The 11,859-nt window shown below is 40.7% G+C and overlaps 1 protein-coding gene across 2 annotated transcripts; it reads left to right on the forward strand.

Annotated features, from left to right (window-relative positions):
• Positions 1 to 7,711: 7,711 nt before the first annotated feature.
• SEC61G (SEC61 translocon gamma subunit) lies at positions 7,712 to 11,361 on the forward strand. 2 transcript variants are annotated; one of them, XM_003207333.3, is made up of 4 exons: positions 7,712 to 7,819; positions 8,983 to 9,082; positions 10,247 to 10,349; positions 11,253 to 11,361. In XM_003207333.3, exons 2-4 carry the CDS (start codon positions 8,989 to 8,991, stop codon positions 11,260 to 11,262), a joined length of 207 nt encoding a protein of 68 aa, XP_003207381.1. In that variant the 5' UTR covers positions 7,712 to 7,819; positions 8,983 to 8,988; the 3' UTR covers positions 11,263 to 11,361. The 2 variants fall into 2 exon arrangements, with proteins under 2 accessions (XP_003207381.1, XP_010711421.1); XM_010713119.3 differs by having other exon boundaries at positions 7,740 to 7,809.
• Positions 11,362 to 11,859: the final 498 nt, after the last annotated feature.

An 11,859-nucleotide genomic window follows, 5' to 3' on the forward strand; every position in this document is an offset into this window, starting at 1 on the left:
TCCTCCTTCTTTTGCTCTCTCCAGTTCTTCCAAGATGGATATTTTTATGCAAGAAGAGTCAAACATTAAGTTCAACAGATAGCACCAAAGACAAGGACAGTAATGTGATGTCAGTTTCACACTTGATTTAATATTAGCTTCTGATTAGGATTACAGCTCTCACAGATCCAGAACAGGTATATTTTCCCCATCAGCATGAACCCAGAATAATCAAAACTAGTGTTCTTATGAAATACATTGAGATCAGGCTGTCCATTATAGGTAATAAGAAAAGTCTGTAGAGTATACTTGGCAAATTGTAATATTATAAACTCCAGCACCAAGCAGCTGCCAGGCACTTTAAAAAAGAATTTATAAATGCATGCCATATTTCATGCAAATGATGTGCTATGAGTTTGCTAGAAGTGGCATACACAATCCAGACAACAAAATTATCAGGACAGCAATGTGTCCAAGTTGCAATGATCAAAGTTCTATTTGCTGATAATCATTTGGGCAAGATTATTTTATACTTATTAACCTAACAACTTCAAAAGGTGTCAATTAAAAAATGCCAGGGGCTATCATATGCTGTCAAAATTGCAGAGGTGCTGCCATTGAAGCGTTTGCATCTGATTACTAAAGAAAGCAAGAGTTAGAGAACAGAAAAAAACTTAATGTAGTGTTAGCAAATCTCTCTCTTAAAACTTCCCATATCTGATTATTTCAAAATTTTGAAGAGTTTAACAACTCTGTAACTCCATGTTTAAAAGAAAGTGACACTTGGGTAATAATGGCATCAGGAAGTACTAGATCCTTAGGTATTTATGTTTAAAACAAACATCATCTCGTAGGCTTCTGTTCATTTCTGCACTGAGGTATGTAAATGATTTTGATCTTCCTGGAGAAAGAAGTGAAAGAAATGAGATTTATAAATATTTAATTGCCAGCTCTGATTACAATTGTTAATGATGATGCTAGGAAATTAGGTGCTACTTTGAGGTGGAAAGCCTTTTTGTGCCAGTTAAGCAGAAGATTCCCCAGATTCTTTCACTGAATAAAGTATTGGATAAATGAATGAAGAGTGATGAGATAAATAGTCAGAGCAACTAACCCAACCTCATTAGTGTCTGTGCAGGATGAAATAAAGCTCAATAGGCCTGCTGCAGACTGGGGAATCACTGGGGGTGGTGGGATGTGGAAGGGCCTATGACTTCCTCATGCTGTGAAAAGCAACTTCTCCCTTTCGTGTGGACCAAAGGCTTCCAAGGCTTCCTTCCCATTTACAGGTCCAGCTGCAAACTTGCCTTTGATGAAGAGGCACATTTCTACAACGATCTTATTGCCATTCTTCCTCATATCCTTAGGAACTCAGAATCAGCTTTTCCAAACTGCACAGCAAAAACGGTTTTCCAGAAGAAACAGAGGAATAGAGCAAGAAACCCAAGTTATCCAACCCACTAGAAGCAAGAATTTGGACAGGAAACAGAAAAGCACTGGTGCAGCTTTCTGGGGCCTGATTCCCAGGCAGAGATGCTGTAAGTGGCAGTTGTCAAATGCTTCACCTCCTGCAGAAGCAGCCAGGAGCATGTGAGCAGAGTTCTGCACTCAGCCACTGACTCAGCAAAACTGCTGCTGTATTGGCAGATACTCTCAAGTCATTTTCAAGACATCTTGAGAGCATCTAAATTCAGAGATACTGCATCTCTGCTCTGTGAACAGGATGTCCCATCAGAGTTTCTCAGATTCATCACCTAGAAACTAAAATAGCCAAAAATTCCAGAACTACTCCAGATTTTTCTTGGGTGACATGCAGAGCAAAGATCTGTGGAGGCACAAAGGAGGAAAGGGAGGTGTTTAAAAATATCTTCAACAGAGCAGGAAGAAATGTATAGTAACAAAAGAAGTTCTAGTCTTCTGAGGTTCAAGAGCTATTTCCATAAAACCTTCCAAAACCAATTTTTAGTTCTCACATACCCAAGCTCCTCTGCTCCTCTGTGCTCAAGTCATTACATACTTAGAGTATATTTCTGTCTATCCACATCCGTTTCAGCTGCTGACTACTCCCTGCTCCAAGCAGTTAGTCCTTGTGGGAATACAAGAAAAACTGTTCAGAGCAGCAGCTGTGGAGCAAGATAAACAGCATGAGAATCAAGGACACATCTAGAAGAAGAAAGAATGTCTGACGGCTCTGATTGGAGAAGCACCTGCGTGAACAGTTGAAAAGTGTTTGTAGAATGCTCTGCTGACATGTAAAGGTGGATGGGAAAGTTGTAGGGGCAGATGGGAAAGCTAGAAAAAGAGAACTCGTGAAGGTTTATAAGTGATGTGAGAACTTGTTGTGATCTGAGAACGATTTGGGGCGTTCACATCTGTGCATCAGACGCTGCTGGTCCTGGGCCACAAACTAGGTACAGAGTACATTAAAATATCACAAAAAAGGGGAACATAGGTTATGCTCTACAAACTGATAAGCACAGGCTTGCCAAAACAAGGTAAAGCAAGCTCTTGTGCTAAAAGTGAGACTTTTAATTAGTGTTTTGACACTAGAGACATGCATTTGAACTGCTCGCTTATGGTTACTGAGCAAGTATTTTGCTCTGTCATCCTGGATGGAAGTGGACTGGAACTATGTTCAGTGCACTTGAAAGATGCTTTGCTTGCACATTTTGTTGCTTCTGATGTACTTCTTATGTGATTGAGTCTTATGTATAATACACACAACCACTATACATTTTTGGAAGCTGACTTTAAATGCCTGAATGTGCACCAAACACCCAAAAAAATATTTCTGCTGATATAAAAGAAACTTCTGCTAAGAAAAAAAGACATTTCTTCGTTTTCAATCCAATTTTTTCCACAGGAAAAAAAAATCATTATAAGATTATTTCTAATTTTTTCTTTCTTAAAAAACACAAAAACAAACAAACAAAAAACCTGAGACAATATTTAGTATTTACTGCCACAGTAATGTTGTCATTATGAAGGATTAGTTAACCTTTTATAATACAGAAAAATATTCAGGTTGAAACAGCAATGGTGGGGACCAGGCCGGTATTTTCAGCTGCCATTTACGGGAGCAACATTCAGAGCAAGCATTATTAAATTTACTTTTCTTCTTATTACATTTTTCTCTGATGAACCCAGAAATTATGGAGAATAATACTGATTGTTAGAAAAAAAACAAACAACAGATTTAAAAAGTGGCAAACCTTAAAAGGAGAATTGAGAAGTGGCTAAAAATAAGAGCAATCGCTACCATTAGTGCAGCTGCACTAAACCATAACAAAATATTGCAAGCATTGTAACAGAGGAACTCTCTCTTCACCTCTCAGCTGCACACAGTTGATGGTGGCACACCTGTTCCTCTGTTAAGTTCCTTATATTGCTTTTGCTATTTGGAAGATCTATCTGAGACATTTTTAGACTGAAGTATCACTTAGTGATGCCATCTGAGTATAATGACCTTCTATCCCTCTCACTACATGTATCACTAAAGGCATACAAACACAAACTTTCCAACTGCTCTCACTCCTCAGTTTTTTCGGACAAAATTGAATACAGAGTCTGTTTAAAAAGTCATATTTAAAATTACACAGCACAAATCTAGCACTGATAAAAATGTGTTTTAGTAGCACTTCTCTCTCATCTCTCTTTTTATCTCCACTGAATATTAAGCAGTGCAAATCAAAGGAGGGTTTTGTTTGTTTGTTTGTTTTTTGACTGCTTCAGACTAGAAACATCTCCTTCTGCAACCATGGCATTAAAAGCTGATCTAGTAGCACTTCAGTAATTAACGATGCTAGCCTAAAGACAATTTGTCATTTTCTTCTGATCTCCAAATCTTAGCTGTAATTTTTTCCTAACACTAATTTCCCATTTATGTGCTTCTTCTGCATCTGCACAACTTCGAAGGAAGGAAGCCATCTTTCTTCCAAATGTAAATCACGAAGATGTGCGTATCTAGTCCAAAGAGAGACTCAGGATCATTTAGGAGAATAAAAAGCCAAAGATAATTTTTTAATGTCAGGAACATATAGATATAAATTAATCCAACATAGTTATGGTAACATAAAATAAAGAAATAAAAAGCCCCATATACCTCTGCAATTTTTAAAGACCGTATTTTATAATTGCATAGTATTCCAGCAACATTGATGGTCAAACAATGGATCGTGAGCATGGCTTCAGTCAATGGGGTCACTGAGCTGTCTCAGAGAGCCTGACGTGGCAACTACCTGATGGCTGTTCTGTACTGGAATGTCCCCCTACCACCTTTCCCACAGTGCCATCTGCCCTTCTCCCCTTGCTAATGTTCTCTGCGCTGCTCCTTTGCTTGGGTTGGAGATCTCACAGTGCCCACACAGCCCTTCTTCTCACTCCAATAAGTCTATTTTCCATCACACAGAATGTGCAGATATCCTCTATAACCAGTGACTCGTGTCTTATACGTATATAAATACATGGGCTGCCACCTTCCTTTGCTAAATCTCAGAATAACCATTTTTTTTCTCAAAGCCACGAAGGCCAGCCAGATTCTGTTCCCAAAAGCTGCTTAGTTCAAATAACCCAAAAACTCCTGCAAGGAAGCAACTGATCTCTTGCCCTGCTTCCCTCCAGCTCAGACGCTATCATGTACCATGCCATGTCTGCAGCAAGATTTGGCAGCCCCTGGCTCTCTGTGGGCTGTGGTGGGACCCCCCGGGAAGGTGGTGCAGAACATGCGAGGTTAATGCAGAAATCACCCACCGTCCTTCTAAACAATGGCACAAGTGTCCAGAGCTAGGGATGGATGTCACACAATAGTCTGATGTGTCAATAGTTAAAAAGCAAAGCAGGAATTCAAACTCTGTGGCCTCCAGAGAACAAGAAACAGAAACTGCAAATCAAAGCAGATAAATCAGCAAAGTAAAATTATCATCATCATAATTCTCTCAGCCTTGGAAATGAAATCATGGAAAGATGTAAGGAAAAAAAGGCTAGGCTCCTGTTCATGCAAAATGAATATCCATAAGCAAATCAGTACATTAAAGTGTAGCATAACAGCTCTCATTTTCGGTTGAATGATTATTTAATGTTTAGATATTGCCATAAATACAGACTTTTTTTTAAACAGTCATTAAAATCTCTATATGAAAACACAAACTTTCCCAGCCTTACAAAGACTATAAGAAGTAGAAACAAAGTACTCTACTAATAATCTAATTTTCCCAGTAAAAACAGACTGCTGGGAGATGCAAACCTTTTCACATATTCTATAACTGTAGATGACTCTTTGAAAATATATATACAGAAAAGTTACACATCCTAAGGACCAAGTTTAAGGAAAAATAAAATAGCTCAACGGCATTAATACACACAAAAAGAAACCCAGCAATTGCTTCCTTCGTGCAAATCAGGACTCTGCCTCTCAATCTGCTGAAATCCATAATAGCAGTTTGGAAAGGGAAGAAAAGAGCTTGTAGCAGGAAGGACAGCTGGGAACGGACAACCATATCTTCTGCTTCATTATAGCCCATGGTCACAAAATCCACACAATGCTCATGACAACATGACAAAATTGTTGAGCCGGGCAGTATGTGCCAAGATTCTACAAAACATTTCTCCCCAGTAAAACAATTTAAAAAAGGAATCTGGGCAGTGGAAAGGTTTGTTTCAATTAATGTTTTTTAACCAAAATCCAGTCCAATCAGAAATATATGTGATCAACTGTTTCATACATGTGTCTTCTTGGTTCAAATTTTTTTTAACCATTGCCATTTGGATACAGGAACTCAATGCTATGTAAACCATTCCACTACAGTGATGGCCCACAGAAAGGCTCAGCATGCAGCACAGTCAGAAGTGTGAGTTTCCTCTGTTGTTAAAGGTATTTATCTGTGATGCTGAAAGAAAACAAAATCCTAACTCCCAAGAAGACTGCATATAATGACTTCTAATTCATAGCACTGGCGGCCTGCTCTGCTCACCCACTTACTGGGGCTTCCAGACCTTCATCTGATTTCCTTAGGGACCGCCCTCTCCTCACTGGTGACGCCACGCATACTGCTGATGGAAAAACAGCCTCAAATCAAGAGACAAATGATATGCACATTTGTTTTAGGAGGCCTGACTCTGTGTCTTATCCTGCTGGTATGCCAAAGGAGAAGGTCTAGCAGAATTTGGTTACAAGAATTATGGCCCCATCTGAAGTACAGTGCTACATGAAGACTGATTCAACATAAAATCCAATTCAAGGCCTGGGCCTTTGGAGGAAACTCACATTGGAACTCAAGGCAGTAACCCTTTAGAGAGAAAGCTTACATCTGAAAGAGACCAGCAATACTGAGACACCTACCCTATGGGCAAAGACAAGGAATATGGTTATCAAAAAACTGATGGAATACCCAGTTGCCTCATTCTGAGGTAAGCTGGTACCTTATCTGTCATGAAGTCTGCCAGCAAAAAATAAAGCCTTGAAAATGTTTTGTACACATTAAAGTCCAGAGTATTGAGAACAGGGATGCATTTGTCTGATCTGGCAGAACTGCATAGCATGACTGATGCACAGTCAGTAAGCATGGGTACCCAAATGACACTTGAATGACAGTGGCAGCCAGCTAGGAACAGAGTTCTAGGCTGAAACTGGCAAAATCAAATAAGAATAAAAAATCACTAAGTGTTATCTGTGCTCTTCTGTTGCATGCTACATGATCTCATTTGCTTTTCCACAGCAGCAAGGAAGGACTTCAGGCAGTGACAGCTTCTTGCTCTACAAGCAAGAAATGTGCTGTACATTATGCCTGTGGGACTTAAAAGTAAAGAGTTTTTTCATTAAGCATCGTGCTGCACATCCCTCTGTACAAAAAACCATAGGAGTCAACGTTTTCAAATGTGCTGAACTCTGCAGCTTGCCATGGTTTCAGGGCTCCCACAAATCAGTAACTGAATCACAGCACTCCCAGACTGAACCTTTCTTTTTTTTTTTTTTCCCCATAGAATCGTTTGGGTTGGAAGGGACCTTTAAAGGTCACTTAGGCCAGCTCTCCTGCAGTGAACAGAGACATCTACAACTAGATCAGCCTGCACAGAGCCTGGTCCAGACTGGCCTTGAATGCCTCCAGGGACAGGGCTTCCACCACATCTCTGGGCAACCAGTGCTACACTACCTTTGTTGCAAAACACTTCTTCCTCATATCCAGTCTACATCTCCCTTCTTTTAGTTTGGAGCCACTTCCACTTGTTCTGTCACCACAGGCCCTGCTAAAGTGTCCTCTTTTTTATAACCCTCTTTTTAATACCAAAGGGCCACTATCAGGTGTCCCTGGAGCCTTCTTTCTCCGTAACCCTCCTCAGCCTGTCCTTGTATGAGAGCTGTTCCGTTTCCTGCATTATTTTTGTGGCCCTCCTCTGGACACACTCTGACGGGTCCATATGTCCCTGTGTTGCGGACTCCAAATCTGCACACAGTATTGCAGAGGAGGTCTTAGCAGATGGGCAGGATCACCTGCTGACTGCACTTCTTTTAAGGGCTTTCCGGGCTGCGAGGGCACACTGCTGGCCACTGTCACTCATTCACTTTTTCCCTTTCTCTGAACGGCATTTGCTACAGGCATACTGCTACCGTCTTTCTTTTATTTCTTATCAGAACGCTTTCAGAGCCCAGAGCAAAGCCAAACGCAGCCGCTAGAAGCCCACACAAACCCCCACAAAGCGGAGCGGGCACTCGCCCCACTCACGCCGCCGCCCCGCCCCGCCGGACGCAGGAAGGGGCTTGGCCAGTCGCACGTCGCGTGGTGACGCCATCACGCTGTGCTGCAGTACGACGTGGCTTTTCTGTCGGAGTGACTGGTAACGGCCGGTGAGGTTTTTTGTGTCCGAGGTCCGAGCGGCGAGAGGAGCCGCCGCTGGGGGAAGGGTGCTCGGGTGCTGCTTTTCTGTGCTCCTCTGTGGGGATCTGAGCGGGGTGGGGGTCGAGGTTTTGTCTCGGAGGCCGCCGTACCGGGTGCGGCCATCTGCCGTTGCGCACTGCCGCGCTGGGGGCTCCCGAAGCTTGGAGCGCTCCGTTACGGAGTGTGGCCGCAGCCTGGCCCGGGAGTGCCGGGTTAGGTCTGAGCTGCTGTCAGAGAGAGCGCTGGCATCGAGCGCAACGCCAGCGAGACTGCAGCCCCGCTGGTAGCAGCGGCTGCGAGCAGACGCTTACTCTGAGGGTGAGATCAGGCCTTCCAGCAGCTTAAGGATTTAAGTTGTACACTCTCCAGTTCAAAAGAGACGGGGATCTACCGGACAGGGTCCAGTGGAGGGCATTAAAGATGATCGGGGCCTGGGGCATCTCCTGTTTGAGGAAAGGCTGAGGCCTGGGTCTGTTCAGTCTGGGAAAGACAGAGGAAATCCTGTCGATGCTGATAAATGTCTAAAAGATGAATGCTAAGAAGTTGGGGTTGGGCTCTTTTGGTGGTACCCGGTGATAGGATAAGGGACAATGGGTACAGGTATAAGGAAAAACTTTACTGTGGTAGTGGCAGAGGACTGGCCAGGGAGGGTGTGGGCTCTCCTTATCTGCAGGTTTTCAGAAATCACCTGCACGGTTCCCTGTGCAATCTACTATAGAGAATGTGCTTTAGAAGGGTGGTTGGACTAGATGATCTCCGGGGTCCTTTCCAATCCCTACAATTCTGTGGTTTTTGTGAAGTGGGCAGCCTCTCTCTGTTTAGTAGCCTTCAGTTATGTTCTTAGAAAGTGCTGGATGCAAACTGAAACTCTTGTTCTCCTTTAGTACACTCAGAGGCACAGCTTTATATAATATGTATGTATTTGTAGGCCATGGTAGGTTCTTATGTTTATGTATTGATATGCCTTTAGAAGGTGATTCCTCTTTACAGAAATTGAAGTCTAGTTAGATTGGCTTTTCTGGTCATCTCAAGCCTACTCAAATTTTATAGTTAACTGCTGTTTATACTTCTAAATTGAAACAATTTTTGTTATGTGTGGCACCACGTATACTAAATTTGTCCATCTTTACAGGCAGCCATGGATCAGGTAATGCAATTTGTGGAACCCAGCCGTCAGTTTGTAAAAGACTCCATACGACTGGTTAAAAGGTGCACTAAGCCTGACAGGAAAGGTATAGTTCCCAGAATATAATGCTTATTTCATCATCTATCGTGCTTTGCATCTTTCTGCATGTTACTGATTTTGATTCATTTGTTAGGAATGTTTCTTGGACTTCATTGTGTGATGCAAACTTGAGCAGCATGAATAAATTTTCATTCTAGTTAGAATAAATCTGTATTTGTCCTTTTTTGATATGTTGTCTTGTTTTAATACCACTGTCACATACACCTTATGAAATAGGCTTATGAAATTAGCCATTCTGAGATGGGCAGATAATATTTTCACTGATCAGGTAAATTGATATGAGAAGAACTTGTGCAGACTTTGGGGAAAAAAAAAAAAAAGCTACAGTAGTCATATCTGATAGACTGCAGTCATTTGAGGAAAATTCTGAAGGAAATTCTGCTTGTTACGTGACCTTGGAGGAAATACTTCATTTTAGGATACTGTAGATAGGGTTGCCTTTTGCACTGCTGATTCAATGCTTCGTCACCTTCAGTGATTACCTGACTGAGATAGGAAGAAATTTGTTTCTGGAAATGTAGAAGATTTTTGGTCTGTCTGTAAGGCATTGTAGAGAAGATATAACTATCAACAAGATGTCAGTGGTGGTTCTTAGAGATAGTAGTTAGGATGGGATCAGTAAGGAACCTCATTCATTTTCTAATTGGTAGGGCATTTATGAGCTGCGGAGCTCCTTAGTCTACCTCGTGCTTCATGTCTTAAAATAATTGGAAGCAGCATGTAAGTGCTATAATGCTGCAGGTTACTTAAGTAGGTGTTGTGTTGTGACATATCGAACTGTAGCTTTTCCATGATTGGTTATGTATTGGGGATTATTTTCAGGACTTGTAAGGGTATGAAGAGATGATGATCCACCACCATAAATATGCCATTAATTGTTATGGGATATATCAAATTCTGTTTACTAATTAAACAAACAAAAAATCTGCTCTATGATCTGTGGAAAACAGATTTGTTTCTTAAAATATTATCTGTCTTCTGAAATAACATCTTTGTTTCTCAACCTTAATGCTTTTTTTGTGCTTGAACTGCTTCCTGCTAATATACTACTGTTTTCTGAAGAGTTCTCTCCTACAGCGAACCAGAGCAAACATCTCCAGTACGCCATACATGAGGCTTCCTAGACTGAATTTTATTTTTGTATCTGCAGAATTCCAGAAGATTGCAATGGCAACAGCAATAGGCTTTGCAATAATGGGATTTATTGGCTTCTTTGTCAAGTTGATCCATATCCCAATCAACAACATTATTGTGTAAGTAAATACAAAACTTATTTTTGCCAGGCTTTACATCTGTTGTTAGCAAGCCATTCATGTTGTTTTAAACTCTCTCATGTTTTATTTTATATATAAAATTATGTATTTTATATATAAAAGGATATATGTTTATTTAAAATTTCACATTTTAGTGTGACAGGTATTTGTGAATATTCAAAGAACTTGATCATGAAATAGGTGATTAGTTTTGGGCCTGCATTCTAGCATGATGCAAAATATTAGATCCATAGTTTTTCAGTTTCTTTTCAAGTATTTGCTTTGAAACTGAATGTCTAATATTTTGATTTCAAGTTCTGCAGTGTGTGTGTATTTATATAACAACCACCTTATTTAGATATTGCATACTGATACTGTTTCCAGTTTATGAGTATCCAAAATAAATTGCAGGAGGGTAAGATACAGAATTCTGTGGTGGTTTTGGAAGATGGCAGTGCACAGAACAAAGATGATACTCTTTAATTTACTACGTATCTAGTTTGATTGGAACTCCTTGCTTTCTGCGTAAGTGCATTCCATAAAATACCCTCTGGGATGGATGCTGCAGCATAAAAACAATTGGCAGGAAATGTACTTGCATGTTAGTGGCACCAGTTAAAACTTTTCATGTTCTCCAGAGTTGAGGTAATCCCTCTTCTAACAGTGTGATTTCTAGCCTGTGTGGAATGGGTAAAATATTATTCTGTGACTATGCAACATGGCTAACTTATGCTCTAACAGCTGTCCTCTAAGCAAAGTTAAATGTTTGAGTATAGGAGAAAAGCTAAATTGGTAGTAATGTTCTTCCTAACAAGGCAATCTTGGGAGTCGAAATTAGACTTCAGGTGGGATCACTTGATGATGTTTGGTTGGTTGAAACTAATTATTCTGCTCTCTTGACAGAGGCGGCTGACTGCTCATCATGAAGAATGACACATTGTGACATTTGCTGCAAAAATTTCAGGAGTGTGTAACTTGTTTGCTATTAAACAGCTTTGGGTTTGCAAACCTAGTTTGGGTTTTCAAGTGTTCTTGACAACTTACTTATCTTCCCAAGGGCGCGCAGTCATACCTGTCTAAATTGCAGCTTTCTTAGTTTTTAAATAGTAGAGTGTTTCTTGTTACTTCTTTCTACTGTAATAGAGTAATTCTTGAGACATCCCTAGTCCATCTACCTGTTTAAAGCCAGGTCAGTCATGTACTTTTGCAGAGCCATTCAACGTACAGAACATTCCACTTTGCAGAAAAGCAAGACATTCCCATGGAGACTAATATGTTCATAATCGCACTGATCATCTCAGATATGAACAGAAAAGGAGTGAAGTCAATTGTGTTTAACTCTACCTTCTGGAGCTTCAGCTTTGATGTGACTGTAGTTCACTGCTGTTGTTAGATATTGCTCAAAAACCCACTGCACTTCTGTTTAGATAAAAGGTTCAGAGTATTTTTGACAAGCTAATCAATACTCTCATTACATGAATGATGCTGAAGGAAGTAAGCTTACACAGAC

Source organism: Meleagris gallopavo, chromosome 6 (genome assembly GCF_000146605.3).
Source record: "Meleagris gallopavo isolate NT-WF06-2002-E0010 breed Aviagen turkey brand Nicholas breeding stock chromosome 6, Turkey_5.1, whole genome shotgun sequence".
Classification (NCBI taxonomy): Eukaryota; Metazoa; Chordata; class Aves; order Galliformes; family Phasianidae; genus Meleagris; species Meleagris gallopavo.

Excerpts from the sequence above, each read along its gene's own strand:
- SEC61G (XM_003207333.3), top strand. The coding sequence starts at position 8,989 with ATGGATCAGGTAATGCAATTTGTGGAACCCAGCCGTCAGTTTGTAAAA. Across the intron at positions 9,083-10,246 it reads CACTAAGCCTGACAGGAAAG|AATTCCAGAAGATTGCAATG; the intron begins GTATAGTTCCCA and ends TTGTATCTGCAG.